This window comes from Oncorhynchus kisutch, linkage group LG27 (assembly GCF_002021735.2).
Source record: "Oncorhynchus kisutch isolate 150728-3 linkage group LG27, Okis_V2, whole genome shotgun sequence".
Taxonomy (NCBI): Eukaryota; Metazoa; Chordata; class Actinopteri; order Salmoniformes; family Salmonidae; genus Oncorhynchus; species Oncorhynchus kisutch.
In genome coordinates, this window is record NC_034200.2 from 43,126,647 (window position 1) to 43,153,067 (window position 26,421).

The 26,421-nt window shown below is 46.3% G+C and overlaps 1 protein-coding gene across 1 annotated transcript in view; it reads left to right on the forward strand.

The window, feature by feature from the left end:
- Positions 1-26,421, forward strand: part of LOC109884233 (piezo-type mechanosensitive ion channel component 2-like) — a 243,994-nt gene that overhangs the window by 168,906 nt on the left and 48,667 nt on the right. Inside the window, exons 39-43 of the mRNA XM_031806768.1 lie at positions 2,628-2,804; positions 3,349-3,501; positions 3,601-3,787; positions 4,033-4,196; positions 25,875-26,133. Coding sequence (XP_031662628.1) covers positions 2,628-2,804; positions 3,349-3,501; positions 3,601-3,787; positions 4,033-4,196; positions 25,875-26,133 — 940 coding nt within the window. The remainder of the gene's footprint in view (positions 1-2,627; positions 2,805-3,348; positions 3,502-3,600; positions 3,788-4,032; positions 4,197-25,874; positions 26,134-26,421) is intronic.

Genomic DNA, 26,421 nt, shown 5'->3' on the forward strand with positions numbered 1-26,421 from the left:
TTATTGGTTGGTTATGTAGGCTTCTTCTAACCCTTTGGGGACCTTTAACAGAATGTGACTGCCAGAAAAGGTGTTGCATGTGGAGGATGAGGGCTGCAGTAGATATCTCAGATAGGGGGGAGTGAGGTCTAAGAGTGTTTTATAAATAAGTATCAACCAGTGAGTCTTGCGACAGGTATACAGAGATGACCAGTTTACAGAGGAGTATAGAGTGCAGTGATGTGTCCTATAAGGAGCATTGGTGGCAAATCTGATGGCCGAATGGTAAAGAACATCTAGCCGCTCGAGAGCACCCTTACCTGCTGATCTATAAATGACTTCTCCATAATCTAGCATGGGTAGGATGGTCATCTGAATCAGGGTTAGTTTAGCAGATGGGGTGAAAGAGGACACTCAGTCAGCTGTATAAGGAAATAAACAAACAGGAAACTGCTCACCCAGAGGTGGCGCCTCCTAGTGGCCGGAGACTTTAATGCAGGGAATCTTAAATCAGTTCTACCTAATCTCTATCAACATGTTAAATGTACAACCAGAGGGAAAACAAGATAGATCTTAACAAAACAAGATAGATTCTAGATCACCTGTACTCCACACACAGAAACACGTACAAAGCTCTCCCTCGCCCTCCATTTGGTAAATCCGACCACAACTCTATCCTCCTGATTCCTGCTTACAAGCAAAAATTAAAGCAGGATGCACCTGTGACTCGGTCTATAAAAATGTGCTCAGATGAAGCAGATTTTTTATTTATTTTATTTCACCTTTATTTAACCAGGTTAAATACAGTAGGGAAAGAGGTAGTTGTTTGGGCTAAATTATAGGTGGGCTATGTACAGGTGCAGTAATCTGTGAGCTGCTCTGACAGTTGGTGCTTAAAGCTAGTGAGGGAGATAAGTTTTTCCAGTTTCAGAGATTTTTGTAGTTCGTTCCAGTCATTGGCAGCAGAGAACTGTAAGGAGAGGCGGCCAAAGAAACAATTGGTTTTGGGGGTGACTAGAGAGATATACCTGCTGGAGCGTGTGCTACAGGTGGGAGATGCTATGGTGACAGGACTGCTAGGCTAGGTCAAACTGGGATATGTTGTGGGATTCTTCCGATGGCATTGAGGAGTACACCACATCAGTCACTGGCTTTATCAATAAGTGCATCGAGAACGTCGTACCCACAGTGACTGTACGCACATACCCCAACCAAAAGCCATGGATTACAGGCAACATTCGCACTGATCTAAATGGTAGAGCTGCCGCTTTCAAGGTGGGGGACTCTAACCCGGAAGCTTATAAGAAATCCTGCTATGCCCTCCTGATGAACCATCAAACAGGCAAAGCACCAATACAGGACAAAGATCGAATCGTACTACACCAGCTCTGATGCTCGTCGGATGTGGCAGGGCTTGCAAACCATTACAGACTACAAAGGGAAGCACAGCCACGAGCTGCCCAGTGACACGAGCCTACCAGACGAGCTAAATTACTTCTATGCTCGCTTTGAGGCAAACAACACTGAGGCATGCATGAGAGCGTCAGCTGTTCCGGATGAATGTGTGATCACGCTCTCCGTAGCCGAAGTGAGTAAGACCTTTAAACAGGTCAACATTCACAAGGCTGCGGGGCCAGACGGATTACCAGGACGTGTACTCCGAGCATGCGCTGACCAACTGGCAAGTGGCAAGTGTCTTCACTGACATTTTCAATCTGTCCCTGATTGAGTCTGTAATACCAACATGTTTCAAGCAGGCCACCATAGTCCCTGTGCCCAAGAACACTAAGTTTTGGAACGGCCTAGTCAAAGTCAAGACCTAATCCCAATTGAGATGCTGTGGCAGGACTTGAAACTAGCAGTTCATGCTTGAAAACCCACAAATGTCGCTGAGTTAAAGTAGTTCTGCATGGAAGAGTGGGCCAAAATTCCTCCACAGCGACGTGAGAGACTGATCACCAACTACAGGAAGTGTTTGGTTGGAGTCGTTGCAGCTAAAGGTGGCACAACCAGTTAATGAGTGTAATTACTTATTCACACAGGGATTTTGCATAACTTTATTTATGAAATAATATATACAGGTATGTAATCGTTGTGTTATTTGTTCACTCAGGTTCCCTTTATCTAATAGTTGACTTGCCTAGTTAAATAAATGTTCAATACAAATTCAAATGAATTAGGTTTTGGTTGAAGATCTGATAACATTCAGTATTAAAAATATGCAAAAATAGAGATAATTAGAAAGAGGGGAAATGCTTTTTCACGGCACTGTATCTTCGAGAGACTGAGTAGAGTGCTTGAGATATCCTGTTATTGAGATATCCTGTTATTGAGATATCCTGTTATTGAGATATCCTGTTATTGAGATATCCTGTTATTGAGATATCCTGTCATTGAGATATCCTGTTATTGAGATATCCTGTTATTGAGATATCCTGTTATTGTATTCTATATGTCATTCTATGGCTTGATCAGTATCTTCAGGATACAGGCTGAGAGGTGAGGAATCACATTCTACAGTGCATTCGGCCATAACCTCCCCACCAACTTTACCATTTGGAAACTTCCACATCGTTAGCCGTGTCATGTGAAAGCCATGTTGTAACCATTGTGTCATTCCACTCCTTTATTTCTCATCTCTCCGTCAGTGCCTACACTGAGGCCACCATGCTGTTCTCCCGCCAAGACACGCTGGACGAGCTGGACGGAATGCCGCCAGACGTTCCTATTCCCAAAACCAGCGAGCGTGTCCGGCCCAAACTCTGTAAGATTTACGGCCTGGACGCTTCCAAGTCGACTGACAGCAGCAGTAGCCAAGTGTCCAGGTGCCTGGTCCAAGCCAAAAACCTCTTCCTCTTATTCCTCCTCCTCTTCCTCCCCTCACACACACATGTTCTGTTTATGGGTTGTTGATTATCACCCATGTTCTGTTTATGGGTTGTTGATTATCACACATGTTCTGTTTATGGGTTGTTGAATATCACCCATGTTCTGTTTATGGGTTGTTGATTATCACCTATGTTGTTGATTATCACCCACTTTCTGTTTATGGGTCGTTGATTATCACCCATGTTCTGTTTATGGGTTGCTGATTATTCTCATCATTATATGTGGTTTGTTTCTGTTCCTCAAACTTCACAAACTACTGTCAATATGATTGTTTTTGATGAATAGGATTATTCCCTTCACGTTGAATACGATGTCACTTTGTCAGTCATGCTTTCTGTTCTCTCAACCAATGTTTGAAACTACATAACGATACATTGGCCTGTTGAGTGAGTGTCACCCAAATACTCTCAACTGTGGGAATACAGTACTGAGGAGTGACAGTAACCAGTAACTTCCTGTCTGTCTGTCTGTCCCCCACAGCGAGGCGACTCAGTGCATCACTCTCTATTCACGGCAAGGCACCAATGACACCATCGAGGAGGTGGATGACGAACAGGACCTGGGGGAGGACAGGCAGAACGAACCCTTGGGACCCTCACATCCGGAGACAGAGGGGGCTGAGGGAAGCCCCTGGTGGAGTGGTGGTGGTGGAGTGACCACTGAGGAGGAGAGGGACCAGGGACAGTGGGATCCATGGGAGACTCCAGGCCCAGTGGAGGTCCCCTCCTTCAGGGTAGATGGTCCAACTTCGACCTTCCTGGCCCTTCGATCAGGGTCCCAGGACTGTACCACTGACAGTGACGATGGAGGTGTCCGGCAAGAGTACCGGAACACAGAGGAGCGGGACCGGGCGGGTCAGCTGGACACCTCGGATGCTCCAAACACCTCGGACACTGACATGCCTTCCAGCTACAACAAGGTTCTCTATGTCCTTTGTCACTCTGAGTTGGTTCCGTTCTAGAGAGTTTTTCACTTCTGCTTTGCTTGCTTTTTGGGGTCGGGCCGGTTTACTGTAAAACACTTTGTGACAACTTGTTAAAACGGCTTTATAAAATACATTTGATTGATTGATTGATAATTTGATTGCTCACACGGTAGCCCTTGGTAATTGTTGTATAATGAAAAGGGTAAACTAAATTAATTGTTATTATTTTTGTCATGGAGGCGGTGAGCTTTGACCGACTGGAGGTGAGTGAGGATGAGAGCGACAGGGACGATAAGAGGATGATGGCGATGACCCCAGACACCAGCCGGTCAGACTATCTGGACGATCACCTGCTGCCCTCTCTGACCACTGAGCTGACCGCCAGCGAACTGCTGCTCAACAAGTAAGTGGATGAGACACACTAATGTTAATAATGTCTCTAGTTATGTACGGGGTGTAATATATATACAGTTGAAGTCAGAAGTTTACATTCACTTAGGTTGGAGTCATTAAAACTAGTTTTTCAACCACTCCACACATTTCTTGTGAACAAACTATAGTTTTGTCAATTCAGTTAGGAAATCTACTTTGTGCATGACACAAGTCATTTTTCCAACTATTGTTTACAGACAGATTATATCACGAATAATTCACTGTATCACAATTCCAGTGAGTCAGAAGTTTACTACACTAAGTTGACTGTGCCTTTAAACAGCTTGGAAAATTCCAGAAAATGATGTCATGGCTTTAGAAGCTTCTGATAGGCTAATTGACATCATTTGAGTCAATTGGAAGTGTACCAATTGTTTGTTCAGGTTAGTTATCATTGTTTTAGTTCACAATGGAGCCCCTAGTTCCACTCTTCATACCCCTGATAACTCCTTTGTCCCACCTCCCACACATGCGGTGACCTCACCCATTACTACCAGCATGTCCAGAGATACAACCTCTCTCATCATCACCCAGTGCCTGGGCTTACCTCCGCTGTACCTGCACCCCACCATACCCCTGTCTGCGCATTATGCCCTGAATATATTCTACCATGCCCAGAAACCTGCTCCTCTTATTCTCTGTCCCCAACGCTCTAGGCGACCAGTTTTGATAGCCTTTAGCCGCACCCTCATACTACTCCTTCTCTGTTCCGCGGGTGATGTGGAGGTAAACCCAGGCCCTGCATGTCCCCAGGCACCCTCATTTGTTGACTTCTGTGATCGAAAAAGCCTTGGTTTCATGCATGTCAACATCAGAAGCCTCCTCCCTAAGTTTGACTTACTCACTGCTTTAGCACACTCTGCTAACCCTGATGTCCTTGCTGTGTCTGAATGCTGGCTCAGGAAGGCCACCAAAAATTCAGAGATTTCCATACCCAACTATAACATCTTCCGTCAAGATAGAACTGCCAAAGGGGGAGGAGTTGCAGTTTACTGCAGAGATAGCCTGCAAAGTAATGTCATACTTTCCAGGTCCATACCCAAACAGTTCGAACTACTAATTTTGAAAATTACTCTCTCCAGAAATAAGTCTCTCACGGTTGCCGCCTGCTACCGACCCCCCTCAGCTCCCAGCTGTGCCCTGGACACCATTTGTGAATTGATCGCCCCCCATCTAGCTTCAGAGTTTGTTCTGTTAGGTGACCTAAACTGGGATATGCTTAACACCCCGCCAGTCCTACAATCTAAGCTAGATGCCCTCAATCTCACACAAATCATCAAGGAACCCACCAGGTACAACCCTAACTCTGTAAACAAGGGCACCCTCATAGACGTCATCCTGACCAACTGGCCCTCCAAATACACCTCCGCTGTCTTCAACCAGGATCTCAGCGATCACTGCCTCATTGCCTGTATCCGCTACGGAGCCGCAGTCAAACGACCACCCCTCATCACTGTCAAACGCTCCCTAAAACACTTCTGTGAGCAGGCCTTTCTAATCGACCTGGCCCGGGTATCCTGGAAGGACATTGACCTCATCCCGTCAGTTGAGGATGCCTGGTCATTCTTTAAAAGTAACTTCCTCACCATTTTAGATAAGCATGCTCCGTTCAAAAAATGCAGAACTAAGAACAGATACAGCCCTTGGTTCACCCCAGACCTGACTGCCCTCGACCAGCACAAAAACATCCTGTGGCGGACTGCAATAGCATCGAATAGTCCCCGTGATATGCAACTGTTCAGGGAAGTCCGGAACCAATACACGCAGTCAGTCAGGAAAGCTAAGGCCAGCTTCTTCAGGCAGAAGTTTGCATCCTGTAGCTCCAACTCCAAAAAGTTCTGGGACACTGTGAAGTCCATGGAGAACAAGAGCACCTCCTCCCAGCTGCCCACTGCACTGAGGCTAGGTAACACGGTCACCACTGATAAATCCATGATTATCGAAAACTTCAATAAGCATTTGTCAACGGCTGGCCATGCCTTCCGCCTGGCTACTTCAACCTCGGCCAACAGCTCCGCCCCCCCCGCAGCTCGTCGCCCAAGCCTCTCCAGGTTCTCCTTTACCCAAATCCAGATAGCAGATGTTCTGAAAGAGCTGCAAAACCTGGACCCGTACAAATCAGCTGGGCTTGACAATCTGGACCCTCTATTTCTGAAACTATCTGCCACCATTGTCGCAACCCCTATTACCAGCCTGTTCAACCTCTCTTTCATATCGTCTGAGATCCCCAAGGATTGGAAAGCTGCCGCAGTCATCCCCCTCTTCAAAGGGGGAGACACCCTGGACCAAAACTGCTACAGACCTATATCCATCCTGCCCTGCCTATCTAAGGTCTTCGAAAGCCAAGTCAACAAACAGGTCACTGACCATCTCGAATCCCACCGTACCTTCTCCGCTGTGCAATCTGGTTTCCGAGCCGGTCATGGGTGCACCTCAGCCACACTCAAGGTACTAAACGATATCATAACCGCCATCGATAAAAGACAGTACTGTGCAGCCGTCTTCATCGACCTTGCCAAGGCTTTCGACTCTGTCAATCACCATATTCTTATCGGCAGACTCAGTAGCCTCGGTTTTTCGGATGACTGCCTTGCCTGGTTCACCAATTACTTTGCAGACAGAGTTCAGTGTGTCAAATCGGAGGGCATGCTGTCCGGTCCTCTGGCAGTCTCTATGGGGGTGCCACAGGGTTCAATTCTCGGGCCGACTCTTTTCTCTGTGTATATCAATGATGTTGCTCTTGCTGCGGGCGATTCCCTGATCCACCTCTACGCAGACGACACCATTCTATATACTTTCGGCCCGTCTTTGGACACTGTGCTATCTAACCTCCAAACAAGCTTCAATGCCATACAACACTCCTTCCGTGGCCTCCAACTGCTCTTAAACGCTAGTAAAACCAAATGCATGCTTTTCAACCGGTCGCTGCCTGCACCTGCATGCCCGACTAGCATCACCACCCTGGATGGTTCCGACCTAGAATATGTGGACGTCTATAAGTACCTAGGTGTCTGGCTAGACTGCAAACTCTCCTTCCAGACTCATATCAAACATCTCCAATCGAAAATCAAATCAAGAGTCGGCTTTCTATTCCGCAACAAAGCCTCCTTCACTCAAGCCGCCAAGCTTACCCTAGTAAAACTGACTATCCTACCGATCCTCGACTTCGGCGATGTCATCTACAAAATGGCTTCCAACACTCTACTCAGCAAACTGGATGCAGTCTATCACAGTGCCATCCGTTTTGTCACTAAAGCACCTTATACCACCCACCACTGCGACTTGTATGCTCTAGTCGGCTGGCCCTCGCTACATATTCGTCGCCAGACCCACTGGCTCCAGGTCATCTACAAGTCTATGCTAGGTAAAGCTCCGCCTTATCTCAGCTCACTGGTCACGATGGCAACACCCATCCGTAGCACGCGCTCCAGCAGGTGTATCTCACTGATCATCCCTAAAGCCAACACCTCATTTGGCCGCCTTTCGTTCCAGTACTCTGCTGCCTGTGACTGGAACGAATTGCAAAAATCGCTGAAGTTGGAGACTTTTATCTCCCTCACCAACTTCAAACATCTGCTATCTAACCGATCGCAGCAGCTGTACATAGTCTATTGGTAAATAGCCCACCCTTTTCACCTACCTCATCCCCATACTGTTTTTATTTATTTACCTTTCTGCTCTTCTGCACACCTATATCTCTACCTGTACATGACCATCTGATCATTTATCACTCCAGTGTTAATCTGCAAAATTGTAATTATTTGCCTACCTCCTCATGCCTTTTGCACACATTGTATATAGACCCCCCCTTTGTTTTCTACTGTGTTATTGACTTGTTCATTGTTTACTCCATGTGTAACTCTTTGTTGTATGCTCACACTGCTATGCTTTATCTTGGCCAGGTCGCAGTTGCAAATGAGAACTTGTTCTCAACTAGCCTACCTGGTTAAATAAAGGTGTTCTCAACTAGCCTACCTGGTTAAATAAAGGTGTTCTCAACTAGCCTACCTGGTTAAATAAAGGTGTTCTCAACTAGCCTACCTGGTTAAATAAAGGTGTTCTCAACTAGCCTACCTGGTTAAATAAAGGTGTTCTCAACTAGCCTACCTGGTTAAATAAAGGTGTTCTCAACTAGCCTACCTGGTTAAATAAAGGTGTTCTCAACTAGCCTACCTGGTTAAATAAAGGTGTTCTCAACTAGCCTACCTGGTTAAATAAAGGTGTTCTCAACTAGCCTACCTGGTTAAATAAAGGTGTTCTCAACTAGCCTACCTGGTTAAATAAAGGTGAAATAAAATAAAAATAAAAATAAAAACCTGTGGATGTATTTCATGGCCTACCATCAAACTCAGTGCCTCTTTGCTTGACATCATGGGAAAATCAAAATAAATCAGCCAAGACCTCAGAAGAAAAATGGTACACTTCCACAAGTCTGGTTCATCCTTGGGAGCAATTTCCAAATGCCTGAAGGTACCACGTTTATCTGTACAAACAATTGTACGCAAGTATAAACACAATGGGACCACGCAGCCGTCATACCACTCAGGACAGAGACGCGTTCTGTCTCCTAAAGATTAACGTACTTTGGTGTGAAAAGTGCAAATCAATCCCAGAACAACAGCAAAGGACCTTGTAAAGATGCTGGTGGAAACAGGTACAAAAGTATCTATATCCACAGTAAAACAAGTCCTATATCGACATTAAATGAAAGGCCGCTCAGCAAGGAAGAAGCCACTGCTCCAAAACCACCATAAAAAAGCCAGACTACGGTTTGCAACTGCACATGGGAACAAAGATCGTACTTTTTGGAGAAATGTCCTCTGGTCTGATGAACTGTTTGGCCATAATGACCATCGTTATGTTTGGAGAAAAAAGGGGGAGGCTTGCAAGCCAAAGAACACCATCCCAACCTTGAAGCACGGGGGTGGCAGCATCATGTTGTGGGGGTGCTTTGCTGCAGGAGGGACTGATGCACTTCACTAAATAGATGATATCATGAGGAAGGACAATTATGTGGAAATATATAAGCAACACCTCAAGACATCAGTCAGGAAGTTAAAACTTGGTCGCAAATGGGTCTTCCAAATGGACAATGACCCCAAGCATACTTCCAAAGTTGTGGCAAAATGGCTTTAGGACAACAAAGTCAAGGTATTGGAGTGGCCATCACAAAGCCCTGACCTCAAACCTATAGAACATTTGTGGTCAGAACTGAAAAATCATGTGCAAGCAATGAGTCCTACAAACCTGACTCAGTTACACCAGCTCTGTCAGGAGGAATGGGCCAAAATTCATCCAACTTATTGTGTGAAGCTTGTGGAAGGCTACCCAAAACATTTGACCCAAGTTAAACAATTTAAAGGCAATACTACCAAATACTAATTGGGTGTATGTAAACTTCTGACCCACTGGGAATATAATGAAAGAAACAAAAGCTGAAATAAATAATTCTCTCTACTATTATTCTAACTTTTCACATTCTTAAAATAAAGTGGTGATCCTAACTGACCTTAAACAATTTTTTACTCTGGTTAAATGTCAGGAATTGTGAAAAACTGAGTTTAAATGTATTTGGCTGAGGTGTATGTAAACTTCCGACTTCAACTGTAGATCTAATCTATAGAGTGGAATTACAATAGAACAGTACTTCCCAAAACCTTTTTGTTGAACTGTGGAACATCTTGGTGTGTTTAAACATTCTGCGGCATATCTAAAATGTCCTTATTAGTGGTAATGACCTCCATCTCATCTGATCCATACTGCAAATCATCTATTTTCTGTGACAAACATTTTTTTTATAGATTAAAGTGTTTATTTGAATTATTGTCATAGTTCCTTACTCATAAGGATTCATTTCCCTTTAAGAGCGTCCCACAAACCTGCACCAAAAAAAATACACAACATGGCCAAAAGTATGTGGACACCTACTCATCAAACATCTCATTCCTTAATTGTGGGCATTAATATTGAGTTGGTCCCTCCCTTTGCTGCTATAACAGCCTCCACTCTTCTGGGAAGGCTTTCCACTAGATGATGGAACATTGCTGCTATAACAGCCTCCACTCTTCTGGGAAGGCTTTCCACTAGATGTTGGAACATTGCTGCTATAACAGCCTCCACAATTCTGGGAAGGCTTTCCACTAGATGTTGGAACATTGCTGCTATAACAGCCTCCACAATTCTGGGAAGGCTTTCCACTAGATGTTGGAACGTTGCTGCGGGGACTTGCTTCCATTCAGCCATAAGAGCATTAGTGAGGTCGGCACTGATGTTGAGCGATTAAGCCTGGCTCACAGTCTGCATTTCAATTCATCCTAAAGGTGTTCAATGGGGTTGAGGTCAGGGCTCTGCGCAGGCCAGTCAAGTTCTTCCACACCGATCTGAACAAACTATTTCTGTATGGACCTCGCTTTGTGCACGTGGGCATTGTCATGCTGGAAGAGGAAAGGGCCTGCTCCAAACTGTTTCCACGAAGTTGGCAGCACAGAATAGTCTAGAATGTCATTGTATGCTGTAGCATTAAGATTTCCCTTCACTGGAACTAAGGTGCCCAGCCCAAACCACGAAAAACAGCCCCAGGCCATTATTCCTCATCCACCAATCTTTATACAGTAGTTGGCACTATACATTCGGGCAGATACCGTTGTCCTAGCATCCGCAAACCCAGATTCGTCCGTCGGACTGCCAGATGGTGAAGCGTGATTCATCACTCCAGAGAACACTTTTCAACGGTTCCTGGGTCCAATGGCAGCGAGCTTTACACTCCAGCCGACGCTTGGCATTATGCATGGTGATCTTAGCTTATCTTATATCTCATCTTATCTTAGCTTGTGTGCGGCTGCTCGGCAATGGAAACCCATTTCATGAAGCTCCAGTCGAACAGTTATTGTGCTGACGTTGCTTCCAGAGGCAGATTGGTACTCGGTAGTGAGTGTTGCAACCGAGGACAGATGATTCTTATGCTTTACGCACTTCAGTACTCTGCAGTCCCGTTCTGTGAGTTTGTGTGGCCTACCACTTCAGTACTCTGCGGTCCTGTTCTGTGAGTTTGTGTGGCCTACCACTTCAGTACTCTGCGGTCCTGTTCTGTGAGTTTGTGTGGCCTACCACTTCAGTACTCTGCGGTCCTGTTCTGTGAGTTTGTGACATACAGTACCAGAGACTGTGGTCCAGCTAAGACCAGAGACATACAGTACCAGATGGTTCAGCTAAGATCAGAGACATACAGTACCAGATGGTTCAGCTAAGACCAGAGACATACGGTACCAGATGGTCCAGCTAAGACCAGAGACATACAGTACCAGATGGTTCAGCTAAGACCAGAGACATACAGTACCAGATGGTTCAGCTAAGACCAGAGACATACAGTACCAGAGGCTGTGGTCCAGCTAAGACCAGAGACATACAGAACCAGATGGTTCAGCTATGACCAGAGACAGACAGTAACAGATGGTTAAGCTAAGACCAGAGACATACAGTAACAGATGGTTAAGCTAAGACCAGAGACATACAGTACCAGATGGTTCAGCTAAGACCAGAGACATACAGTACCAGATGGTTCAGCTAAGACCAGAGACAAACAGTACCAGATGGTTCAGTTAAGACCAGAGACATACAGTACCAGATGGTTCAGCTAAGACCAGAGACATACAGTACCAGAGGCTGTGGTCCAGCTAAGACCAGAGACATACAGTACCAGATGGTTCAGCTAAGACCAGAGACATACAGTACCAGATGGTTCAGCTAAGACCAGAGACATACAGTACCAGAGGCTGTGGTCCAGCTAAGACCAGAGACATACAGTACCAGATGGTTCAGCTAAGACCGGAGACATACAGTACCAGATGGTTCAGCTAAGACCAGAGACATACAGTACCAGATGGTCCAGCTAAGACCAGAGACATACAGTACCAGATGGTTCAGCTAAGACCAGAGACATACAGTACCAGATGGTTCAGCTAAGACCAGAGACATGCAGTACCAGATGGTTCAGCTAAGACCAGAGACATACAGTACCAGATGGTCCAGCTAAGACCAGAGACATACAGTACCAGATGGTTCAGCTAAGACCAGAGACATACAGTACCAGAGGCTGTGGTCCAGCTAAGACCAGAGACATACAGAACCAGATGGTTCAGCTATGACCAGAGACATACAGTACCAGATGGTTAAGCTAAGACCAGAGACATACAGTACCAGAGGCTGTGGTCCAGCTAAGACCAGAGACATACAGTACCAGATGGTTCAGCTAAGACCAGAGACATACAGTACCAGATGGTTCAGCTAAGACCAGAGACATACAGTACCAGATGGTTCAGCTAAGACCAGAGACATACAGTACCAGATGGTTCAGCTAAGACCAGAGACATACAGTACCAGATGGTTCAGCTAAGACCAGAGACATACAGTACCAGATGGTCCAGCTAAGACCAGAGACATACAGTACCAGATGGTTCAGCTAAGACCAGAGACATACAGTACCAGATGGTTCAGCTAAGACCAGAGACATACAGTACCAGAGGCTGTGGTCCAGCTAAGAACAGAGACATATAGTACCAGATGGTTCAGCTAAGACCAGAGACATACAGTACCAGATGGTTCAGCTAAGACCAGAGACATACAGTACCAGATGGTCCAGCTAAGACCAGAGACATACAGTACCAGATGGTTCAGCTAAGACCAGAGACATACTGTACCAGAGGCTGTGGTCCAGCTAAGACCAGAGACATACAGAACCAGATGGTTCAGCTATGACCAGAGACTTACAGTACCAGATGGTCCAGCTAAGACCAGAGACATACAGAACCAGAGACATAGAGTACCAGAGACATACAGTACCAGAGACATACAGTACCAGATGGTTCAGCTAAGACCAGAGACATACAGTACCAGAGGCTGTGGTCCAGCTAAGACCAGAGACATACAGTACCAGATGGTTCAGCTAAGACCAGAGACAGACAGTACCAGAGGCTGTGGTCCAGCTAAGACCAGAGACATACAGTACCAGATGGTTCAGCTAAGACCAGAGACATACAGTACCAGATGGTTCAGCTAAGACCAGAGACATACAGTACCAGATGGTTCAGCTAAGACCAGAGACATACAGTACCAGATGGTTCAGCTAAGACCAGAGACATACAGTACCAGATGGTCCAGCTAAGACCAGAGACATACAGTACCAGATGGTTCAGCTAAGACCAGAGACATGCAGTACCAGATGGTTCAGCTAAGACCAGAGACATGCAGTACCAGATGGTTCAGCTAAGACCAGAGACATACAGTACCAGATGGTTCAGCTAAGACCAGAGACATACAGTACCAGATGGTCCAGCTAAGACCAGAGACATACAGTACCAGATGGTCCAGCTAAGACCAGAGACATACAGAACCAGATGGTTCAGCTATGACCAGAGACATACAGTACCAGATGGTTAAGCTAAGACCAGAGACATACAGTACCAGATGGTTCAGCTAAGACCAGAGACATACAGTACCAGATGGTCCAGCTAAGACCAGAGACATACAGTACCAGATGGTTCAGCTAAGACCAGAGACATACAGTACCAGAGGCTGTGGTCCAGCTAAGACCAGAGACATACAGAACCAGATGGTTCAGTTATGACCAGAGACTTACAGTACCAGATGGTTCAGCTAAGACCAGAGACATACAGTACCAGATGGTTCAGCTAAGACCAGAGACATACAGTACCAGATGGTCCAGCTAAGACCAGCGACATACAGTACCAGATGGTTCAGCTAAGACCAGAGACATACAGTACCAGATGGTTCAGCTAAGACCAGAGACATACAGTACCAGAGGCTGTGGTCCAGCTAAGAACAGAGACATACAGTACCAGATGGTTCAGCTAAGACCAGAGACATACAGTACCAGATGGTCCAGCTAAGACCAGAGACATACAGTACCAGATGGTTCAGCTAAGACCAGAGACATACTGTACCAGAGGCTGTGGTCCAGCTAAGAACAGAGACATACAGTACCAGATGGTTCAGCTAAGACCAGAGACATACAGTACCAGATGGTCCAGCTAAGACCAGAGACATACAGTACCAGATGGTTCAGCTAAGACCAGAGACATACTGTACCAGAGGCTGTGGTCCAGCTAAGACCAGAGACATACAGAACCAGATGGTTCAGCTATGACCAGAGACTTACAGTACCAGATGGTCCAGCTAAGACCAGAGACATACAGAACCAGAGACATAGAGTACCAGAGACATACAGTACCAGAGACATACAGTACCAGATGGTTCAGCTAAGACCAGAGACATACAGTACCAGAGGCTGTGGTCCAGCTAAGACCAGAGACATACAGTACCAGATGGTTCAGCTAAGACCAGAGACATACAGTACCAGATGGTTCAGCTAAGACCAGAGACAGACAGTACCAGAGGCTGTGGTCCAGCTAAGACCAGAGACATACAGTACCAGATGGTTCTGCTAAGACCAGAGACATACAGTACCAGATGGTTCAGCTAAGACCAGAGACATACAGTACCAGATGGTTCAGCTAAGACCAGAGACATACAGTACCAGATGGTTCAGCTAAGACCAGAGACATACAGTACCAGATGGTCCAGCTAAGACCAGAGACATACAGTACCAGATGGTTCAGCTAAGACCAGAGACATGCAGTACCAGATGGTTCAGCTAAGACCAGAGACATACAGTACCAGATGGTTCAGCTAAGACCAGAGACATACAGTACCAGATGGTTCAGCTAAGACCAGAGACATACAGTACCAGATGGTTCAGCTAAGACCAGAGACATACAGTACCAGATGGTCCAGCTAAGACCAGAGACATACAGTACCAGATGGTTCAGCTAAGACCAGAGACATGCAGTACCAGATGGTTCAGCTAAGACCAGAGACATGCAGTACCAGATGGTTCAGCTAAGACCAGAGACATACAGTACCAGATGGTTCAGCTAAGACCAGAGACATACAGTACCAGATGGTCCAGCTAAGACCAGAGACATACAGTACCAGATGGTCCAGCTAAGACCAGAGACATACAGAACCAGATGGTTCAGCTATGACCAGAGACATACAGTACCAGATGGTTAAGCTAAGACCAGAGACATACAGTACCAGATGGTTCAGCTAAGACCAGAGACATACAGTACCAGATGGTTCAGCTATGACCAGAGACATACAGTACCAGATGGTTAAGCTAAGACCAGAGACATACAGTACCAGATGGTTCAGCTAAGACCAGAGACATACAGTACCAGATGGTCCAGCTAAGACCAGAGACATACAGTACCAGATGGTTCAGCTAAGACCAGAGACATACAGTACCAGAGGCTGTGGTCCAGCTAAGACCAGAGACATACAGAACCAGATGGTTCAGTTATGACCAGAGACTTACAGTACCAGATGGTTCAGCTAAGACCAGAGACATACAGTACCAGATGGTTCAGCTAAGACCAGAGACATACAGTACCAGATGGTCCAGCTAAGACCAGCGACATACAGTACCAGATGGTTCAGCTAAGACCAGAGACATACAGTACCAGATGGTTCAGCTAAGACCAGAGACATACAGTACCAGAGGCTGTGGTCCAGCTAAGAACAGAGACATACAGTACCAGATGGTTCAGCTAAGACCAGAGACATACAGTACCAGATGGTTCAGCTAAAACCAGAGACATACAGTACCAGATGGTCCAGCTAAGACCAGAGACATACTGTACCAGAGGCTGTGGTCCAGCTAAGACCAGAGACATACAGAACCAGATGGTTCAGCTATGACCAGAGACTTACAGTACCAGATGGTCCAGCTAAGACCAGAGACATACAGAACCAGAGACATAGAGTACCAGAGACATACAGTACCAGAGACATACAGTACCAGATGGTTCAGCTAAGACCAGAGACATACAGTACCAGAGGCTGTGGTCCAGCTAAGACCAGAGACATACAGTACCAGATGGTTCAGCTAAGACCAGAGACATACAGTACCAGATGGTTCAGCTAAGACCAGAGACAGACAGTACCAGAGGCTGTGGTCCAGCTAAGACCAGAGACATACAGTACCAGATGGTTCTGCTAAGACCAGAGACATACAGTACCAGATGGTTCAGCTAAGACCAGAGACATACAGTACCAGATGGTTCAGCTAAGACCAGAGACATACAGTACCAGATGGTTCAGCTAAGACCAGAGACATACAGTACCAGATGGTCCAGCTAAGACCAGAGACATACAGTACCAGATGGTTCAGCTAAGACCAGAGACATGCAGTACCAGATGGTTCAGCTAAGACCAGAGACATACAGTACCAGATGGTTCAGCTAAGACCAGAGACATACAGTACCAGATGGTTCAGCTAAGACCAGAGACATACAGTACCAGATGGTTCAGCTATGACCAGAGACATACAGTACCAGATGGTTCAGCTAAGACCAGAGACATACAGTACCAGATGGTTCAGCTAAGACCAGAGACATACAGTACCAGATGGTTCAGCTAAGACCAGAGACATACAGTACCAGATGGTTCAGCTAAGACCAGAGACATACAGTACCAGATGGTTCAGCTAAGACCAGAGACATACAGTACCAGAGGCTGTGGTCCAGCTAAGAACAGAGACATATAGTACCAGATGGTTCAGCTAAGACCAGAGACATACAGTACCAGATGGTTCAGCTAAGACCAGAGACATACAGTACCAGATGGTCCAGCTAAGACCAGAGACATACAGTACCAGATGGTTCAGCTAAGACCAGAGACATACTGTACCAGAGGCTGTGGTCCAGCTAAGACCAGAGACATACAGAACCAGATGGTTCAGCTATGACCAGAGACTTACAGTACCAGATGGTCCAGCTAAGACCAGAGACATACAGAACCAGAGACATAGAGTACCAGAGACATACAGTACCAGAGACATACAGTACCAGATGGTTCAGCTAAGACCAGAGACATACAGTACCAGAGGCTGTGGTCCAGCTAAGACCAGAGACATACAGTACCAGATGGTCCAGCTAAGACCAGAGACATACAGTACCAGATGGTTCAGCTAAGACCAGAGACATACAGTACCAGAGGCTGTGGTCCAGCTAAGACCAGAGACATACAGAACCAGATGGTTCAGTTATGACCAGAGACTTACAGTACCAGATGGTTCAGCTAAGACCAGAGACATACAGTACCAGATGGTTCAGCTAAGACCAGAGACATACAGTACCAGATGGTCCAGCTAAGACCAGCGACATACAGTACCAGATGGTTCAGCTAAGACCAGAGACATACAGTACCAGATGGTTCAGCTAAGACCAGAGACATACAGTACCAGAGGCTGTGGTCCAGCTAAGAACAGAGACATACAGTACCAGATGGTTCAGCTAAGACCAGAGACATACAGTACCAGATGGTTCAGCTAAGACCAGAGACATACAGTACCAGATGGTCCAGCTAAGACCAGAGACATACAGTACCAGATGGTTCAGCTAAGACCAGAGACATACTGTACCAGAGGCTGTGGTCCAGCTAAGACCAGAGACATACAGAACCAGATGGTTCAGCTATGACCAGAGACTTACAGTACCAGATGGTCCAGCTAAGACCAGAGACATACAGAACCAGAGACATAGAGTACCAGAGACATACAGTACCAGAGACATACAGTACCAGATGGTTCAGCTAAGACCAGAGACATACAGTACCAGAGGCTGTGGTCCAGCTAAGACCAGAGACATACAGTACCAGATGGTTCAGCTAAGACCAGAGACATACAGTACCAGATGGTTCAGCTAAGACCAGAGACAGACAGTACCAGAGGCTGTGGTCCAGCTAAGACCAGAGACATACAGTACCAGATGGTTCTGCTAAGACCAGAGACATACAGTACCAGATGGTTCAGCTAAGACCAGAGACATACAGTACCAGATGGTTCAGCTAAGACCAGAGACATACAGTACCAGATGGTTCAGCTAAGACCAGAGACATACAGTACCAGATGGTCCAGCTAAGACCAGAGACATACAGTACCAGATGGTTCAGCTAAGACCAGAGACATGCAGTACCAGATGGTTCAGCTAAGACCAGAGACATACAGTACCAGATGGTTCAGCTAAGACCAGAGACATACAGTACCAGATGGTTCAGCTAAGACCAGAGACATACAGTACCAGATGGTTCAGCTAAGACCAGAGACATACAGTACCAGATGGTTCAGCTAAGACCAGAGACATACAGTACCAGATGGTCCAGCTAAGACCAGAGACATACAGTACCAGATGGTTCAGCTAAGACCAGAGACATACAGTACCAGAGGCTGTGGTCCAGCTAAGACCAGAGACATACAGAACCAGATGGTTCAGTTATGACCAGAGACTTACAGTACCAGATGGTTCAGCTAAGACCAGAGACATACAGTACCAGATGGTTCAGCTAAGACCAGAGACATACAGTACCAGATGGTCCAGCTAAGACCAGCGACATACAGTACCAGATGGTTCAGCTAAGACCAGAGACATACAGTACCAGATGGTTCAGCTAAGACCAGAGACATACAGTACCAGAGGCTGTGGTCCAGCTAAGAACAGAGACATACAGTACCAGATGGTTCAGCTAAGACCAGAGACATACAGTACCAGATGGTTCAGCTAAAACCAGAGACATACAGTACCAGATGGTCCAGCTAAGACCAGAGACATACTGTACCAGAGGCTGTGGTCCAGCTAAGACCAGAGACATACAGAACCAGATGGTTCAGCTATGACCAGAGACTTACAGTACCAGATGGTCCAGCTAAGACCAGAGACATACAGAACCAGAGACATAGAGTACCAGAGACATACAGTACCAGAGACATACAGTACCAGATGGTTCAGCTAAGACCAGAGACATACAGTACCAGAGGCTGTGGTCCAGCTAAGACCAGAGACATACAGTACCAGATGGTTCAGCTAAGACCAGAGACATACAGTACCAGATGGTTCAGCTAAGACCAGAGACAGACAGTACCAGAGGCTGTGGTCCAGCTAAGACCAGAGACATACAGTACCAGATGGTTCTGCTAAGACCAGAGACATACAGTACCAGATGGTTCAGCTAAGACCAGAGACATACAGTACCAGATGGTTCAGCTAAGACCAGAGACATACAGTACCAGATGGTTCAGCTAAGACCAGAGACATACAGTACCAGATGGTCCAGCTAAGACCAGAGACATACAGTACCAGATGGTTCAGCTAAGACCAGAGACATGCAGTACCAGATGGTTCAGCTAAGACCAGAGACATACAGTACCAGATGGTTCAGCTAAGACCAGAGACATACAGTACCAGATGGTTCAGCTAAGACCAGAGACATACAGTACCAGATGGTTCAGCTAAGACCAGAGACATACAGTACCAGATGGTTCAGCTATGACCAGAGACATACAGTACCAGATGGTTCAGCTAAGACCAGAGACATACAGTACCAGATGGTCCAGCTAAGACCAGAGACATACAGTACCAGATGGTTCAGCTAAGACCAGAGACATACAGTACCAGATGGTTCAGCTAAGACCAGAGACATACAGTACCAGATGGTTCAGCTAAGACCAGAGACATACAGTACCAGAGGCTGTGGTCCAGCTAAGAACAGAGACATATAGTACCAGATGGTTCAGCTAAGACCAGAGACATACAGTACCAGATGGTTCAGCTAAGACCAGAGACATACAGTACCAGATGGTCCAGCTAAGACCAGAGACATACAGTACCAGATGGTTCAGCTAAGACCAGAGACATACTGTACCAGAGGCTGTGGTCCAGCTAAGACCAGAGACATACAGAACCAGATGGTTCAGCTATGACCAGAGACTTACAGTACCAGATGGTCCAGCTAAGACCAGAGACATACAGAACCAGAGACATAGAGTACCAGAGACATACAGTACCAGAGACATACAGTACCAGATGGTTCAGCTAAGACCAGAGACATACAGTACCAGAGGCTGTGGTCCAGCTAAGACCAGAGACATACAGTACCAGATGGTCCAGCTAAGACCAGAGACATACAGTACCAGATGGTTCAGCTAAGACCAGAGACATACAGTACCAGAGGCTGTGGTCCAGCTAAGACCAGAGACATACAGAACCAGATGGTTCAGTTATGACCAGAGACTTACAGTACCAGATGGTTCAGCTAAGACCAGAGACATACAGTACCAGATGGTTCAGCTAAGACCAGAGACATACAGTACCAGATGGTCCAGCTAAGACCAGCGACATACAGTACCAGATGGTTCAGCTAAGACCAGAGACATACAGTACCAGATGGTTCAGCTAAGACCAGAGACATACAGTACCAGATGGTTCAGCTAAGACCAGAGACATACAGTACCAGATGGTCCAGCTAAGACCAGAGACATACAGTACCAGATGGTTCAGCTAAGACCAGAGACATACTGTACCAGAGGCTGTGGTCCAGCTAAGACCAGAGACATACAGAACCAGATGGTTCAGCTATGACCAGAGACTTACAGTACCAGATGGTCCAGCTAAGACCAGAGACATACAGAACCAGAGACATAGAGTACCAGAGACATACAGTACCAGATGGTTCAGCTAAGACCAGAGACATACAGTACCAGAGGCTGTGGTCCAGCTAAGACCAGAGACATACAGTACCAGATGGTTCAGCTAAGACCAGAGACATACAGTACCAGATGGTTCAGCTAAGACCAGAGACAGACAGTACCAGAGGCTGTGGTCCAGCTAAGACCAGAGACATACAGTACCAGATGGTTCTGCTAAGACCAGAGACATACAGTACCAGATGGTTCAGCTAAGACCAGAGACATACAGTACCAGATGGTTCAGCTAAGACCAGAGACATACAGTACCAGATGGTTCAGCTAAGACCAGAGACATACAGTACCAGATGGTCCAGCTAAGACCAGAGACATACAGTACCAGATGGTTCAGCTAAGACCAGAGACATGCAGTACCAGATGGTTCAGCTAAGACCAGAGACATACAGTACCAGATGGTTCAGCTAAGACCAGAGACATACAGTACCAGATGGTTCAGCTAAGACCAGAGACATACAGTACCAGATGGTTCAGCTAAGACCAGAGACATACAGTACCAGATGGTTCAGCTATGACCAGAGACATACAGTACCAGATGGTTCAGCTAAGACCAGAGACATACAGTACCAGATGGTTCAGCTAAGACCAGAGACATACAGTACCAGATGGTTCAGCTAAGACCAGAGACATACAGTACCAGATGGTTCAGCTAAGACCAGAGACATACAGTACCAGATGGTTCAGCTAAGACCAGAGACATACAGTACCAGATGGTTCAGCTAAGACCAGAGACATACAGTACCAGATGGTTCAGCTATGACCAGAGACATACAGTACCAGATGGTTCAGCTAAGACCAGAGACATACAGTACCAGATGGTTCAGCTAAGACCAGAGACATACAGTACCAGATGGTTCAGCTAAGACCAGAGACATACAGTACCAGATGGTTCAGCTAAGACCAGAGACATACAGTACCAGATGGTTCAGCTAAGACCAGAGACATACAGTACCAGATGGTTCAGCTAAGACCAGAGACATACAGTACCAGATGGTCCAGCTAAGACCAGAGACATACAGTACCAGATGGTTCAGCTAAGACCAGAGACATACAGTACCAGAGGCTGTGGTCCAGCTAAGACCAGAGACATACAGAACCAGATGGTTCAGTTATGACCAGAGACTTACAGTACCAGATGGTTCAGCTAAGACCAGAGACATACAGTACCAGATGGTTCAGCTAAGACCAGAGACATACAGTACCAGATGGTTCAGCTAAGACCAGAGACATACAGTACCAGATGGTTCAGCTAAGACCAGAGACATACAGAACCAGAGACATAGAGTACCAGAGACATACAGTACCAGATGGTTCAGCTAAGACCAGAGACATACAGTACCAGAGGCTGTGGTCCAGCTAAGACCAGAGACATACAGTACCAGATGGTTCAGCTAAGACCAGAGACATACAGTACCAGATGGTTCAGCTAAGACCAGAGACATACAGTACCAGATGGTTCAGCTAAGACCAGAGACAGACAGTACCAGAGGCTGTGGTCCAGCTAAGACCAGATACATACAGTACCAGATGGTTCAGCTAAGACCAGAGACATACAGTACCAGATGGTTCAGCTAAGACCAGAGACATACAGTACCAGATGGTTCAGCTAAGACCAGAGACATACAGTACCAGATGGTTCAGCTAAGACCAGAGACATACAGTACCAGATGGTCCAGCTAAGACCAGAGACATACAGTACCAGATGGTTCAGCTAAGACCAGAGACATACAGTACCAGAGGCTGTGGTCCAGCTAAGACCAGAGACATACAGAACCAGATGGTTCAGCTATGACCAGAGACATACAGTAACAGATGGTTAAGCTAAGACCAGAGACATACAGTACCAGATGGTTCAGCTAAGACCAGAGACATACAGTACCAGATGGTCCAGCTAAGACCAGAGACATACAGTACCAGATGGTTCAGCTAAGACCAGAGACATACAGTACCAGATGGTTCAGCTAAGACCAGAGACAAACAGTACCAGATGGTTCAGTTAAGACCAGAGACATACAGTACCAGAGGCTGTGGTCCAGCTAAGACCAGAGACATACAGTACCAGAGGCTGTGGTCCAGCTAAGACCAGAGACATACAGTACCAGATGGTTCAGCTAAGACCAGAGACATACAGTACCAGATGGTTCAGCTAAGACCAGAGACATACAGTACCAGATGGTTCAGCTAAGACCAGAGACATACAGTACCAGATGGTTTGCTAAGACCAGAGACATACAGTACCAGATGGTTCAGCTAAGACCAGAGACATACAGTACCAGATGGTCCAGCTAAGACCAGAGACATACAGTACCAGATGGTTCAGCTAAGACCAGAGACATACAGTACCAGAGGCTGTGGTCCAGCTAAGACCAGAGACATACAGAACCAGATGGTTCAGCTATGACCAGAGACATACAGTACCAGATGGTTAAGCTAAGACCAGAGACATACAGTACCAGATGGTTCAGCTAAGACCAGAGACATACAGTACCAGATGGTTCAGCTAAGACCAGAGACATACAGTACCAGATGGTTCAGCTAAGACCAGAGACATACAGTACCAGATGGTTAAGCTAAGACCAGAGACATACAGTACCAGATGGTTCAGCTAAGACCAGAGACATACAGTACCAGATGGTTCAGCTAAGACCAGAGACATACAGTACCAGATGGTTCAGCTAAGACCAGAGACATACAGTACCAGAGGCTGTGGTCCAGCTAAGACCAGAGACATACAGTACCAGATGGTTCAGCTAAGACCAGAGACATACAGTACCAGATGGTTCAGCTAAGACCAGAGACATACAGTACCAGATGGTTCAGCTAAGACCAGAGACATACAGTACCAGATGGTTCAGCTAAGACCAGAGACATACAGTACCAGATGGTTCAGCTAAGACCAGAGACATACAGTACCAGATGGTTCAGCTAAGACCAGAGACATACAGTACCAGATGGTTCAGCTAAGACCAGAGACATACAGTACCAGATGGTTCAGCTAAGACCAGAGACATACAGTACCAGATGGTTCAGCTAAGACCAGAGACATACAGTACCAGATGGTCCAGCTAAGACCAGAGACATACAGTACCAGATGGTTCAGCTAAGACCAGAGACATACAGTACCAGAGGCTGTGGTCCAGCTAAGACCAGAGACATACAGAACCAGATGGTTCAGCTAAGACCAGAGACATACAGTACCAGATGGTTCAGCTAAGACCAGAGACATACAGTACCAGATGGTCCAGCTAAGACCAGAGACATACAGTACCAGATGGTTCAGCTAAGACCAGAGACATACAGTACCAGATGGTTCAGCTAAGACCAGAGACAAACAGTACCAGATGGTTCAGTTAAGACCAGAGACATACAGTACCAGAGGCTGTGGTCCAGCAAAGACCAGAGACATACAGTACCAGAGGCTGTGGTCCAGCTAAGACCAGAGACATACAGTACCAGATGGTTCAGCTAAGACCAGAGACATACAGTACCAGATGGTTCAGCTAAGACCAGAGACATACAGTACCAGATGGTTCAGCTAAGACCAGAGACATACAGTACCAGATGGTTTGCTAAGACCAGAGACATACAGTACCAGATGGTTCAGCTAAGACCAGAGACATACAGTACCAGATGGTCCAGCTAAGACCAGAGACATACAGTACCAGATGGTTCAGCTAAGACCAGAGACATACAGTACCAGAGGCTGTGGTCCAGCTAAGACCAGAGACATACAGAACCAGATGGTTAAGCTAAGACCAGAGACATACAGTACCAGATGGTTCAGCTAAGACCAGAGACATACAGTACCAGATGGTTCAGCTAAGACCAGAGACATACAGTACCAGATGGTTCAGCTAAGACCAGAGACATACAGTACCAGATGGTTAAGCTAAGACCAGAGACATACAGTACCAGATGGTTCAGCTAAGACCAGAGACATACAGTACCAGATGGTTCAGCTAAGACCAGAGACATACAGTACCAGATGGTTCAGCTAAGACCAGAGACATACAGTACCAGAGGCTGTGGTCCAGCTAAGACCAGAGACATACAGTACCAGAGGCTGTGGTCCAGCTAAGACCAGAGACATACAGAACCAGATGGTTCAGCTATGACCAGAGACATACAGAACCAGATGGTTCAGCTAAGACCAGAGACATACAGTACCAGATGGTTCAGCTAAGACCAGAGACATACAGTACCAGAGGCTGTGGTCCAGCTAAGACCAGAGACATACAGTACCAGATGGTTCAGCTAAGACCAGAGACATACAGTACCAGATGGTTCAGCTAAGACCAGAGACATGCAGTACCAGATGGTTCAGCTAAGACCAGAGACATACAGTACCAGATGGTTCAGCTAAGACCAGAGACATACAGTACCAGATGGTTCAGCTAAGCCTAAGCGAAATTAAATGATACAAATTACTTTGCTCGCGATGCTCTCTCCTCAAATGATAAACTGGAACTAAAACAACCACACAGCTGTAACCATGTTTACTGTTTTATCTGACCTCCACTAGTGCTCCCAAGTCAACAGTCCAATGTTGATTCTACAGGTCACGTTTATCAGTGACTGATTATATTATCACGATTAGGAGACGTTTTGTGGCACACCTGAGAGTTTCCTCAAGGCACACCTGAGAGTTTCCCCAAGGCACACCTGAGAGTTTCCTCAAGGCACACCTGAGAGTTTCCTCAAGGCACACCTGAGAGTTTCCTCAAGGCACACCTGAGAGTTTCCTCAAGGCACACCTGAGAGTTTCCTCAAGGCACACCTGAGAGTTTCCTCAAGGCACACCTGAGAGTTTCCTCAAGGCACACCTGAGAGTTTCCTCAAGGCACACCTGAGAGTTTCCTCAAGGCGGTGTGGCTTCGACACCGTGCATTTATATCCTGTTTGCTATAGAGTATGGTGGAACACACCACATCTCAACATGACTACTGGGACCACCTGGAATTATACAACATCGGTTATCAAATACATTTTTCACCCTCTCTCCCCCTCCCTCCCTCTCTCCCCCTCCCTCTCCATCAGGATGTTCCATGATGAGGAGCTAGAGCGGTCGGAGCGGTTCTATGTGGGCCAGCCCCTGGTGCTCCAGTTGGTCTATGCTCTGTATAACATGCTGGTGGCCCACTCTGAGATGGTGTGTTACCTAGTCATCATCCTCAACAACATGCTGTCAGCCTCCTGCGTCACCCTGGTCCTCCCCATCCTCATCTTCCTCTGGGCCATGCTGTCCGTACCGAGACCCAGTAAGAGGTTCTGGATGACCGCCATCGTTTATACCGAGGTAATGTAGCCCTACATCCCAACCAGTACCCTATTCCCTATTTAGTACACTACTTTTAGCCAGGGGTCCAATTTGGGACCGAGAAAATAATGTATACTGCAATATGCTACAGAGAATTACTGCACGTTAAACACATTACACTGCTAGAGTCTATGACAGACGTAGACACTGCTATAGTCTATGACAGACGTAGACACTGCTATAGTCTATGACAGACATTGACACTGCTGTAGTCTATGACAGACGTAGACACTGCTATAGTCTATGACAGACATTGACACTGCTATA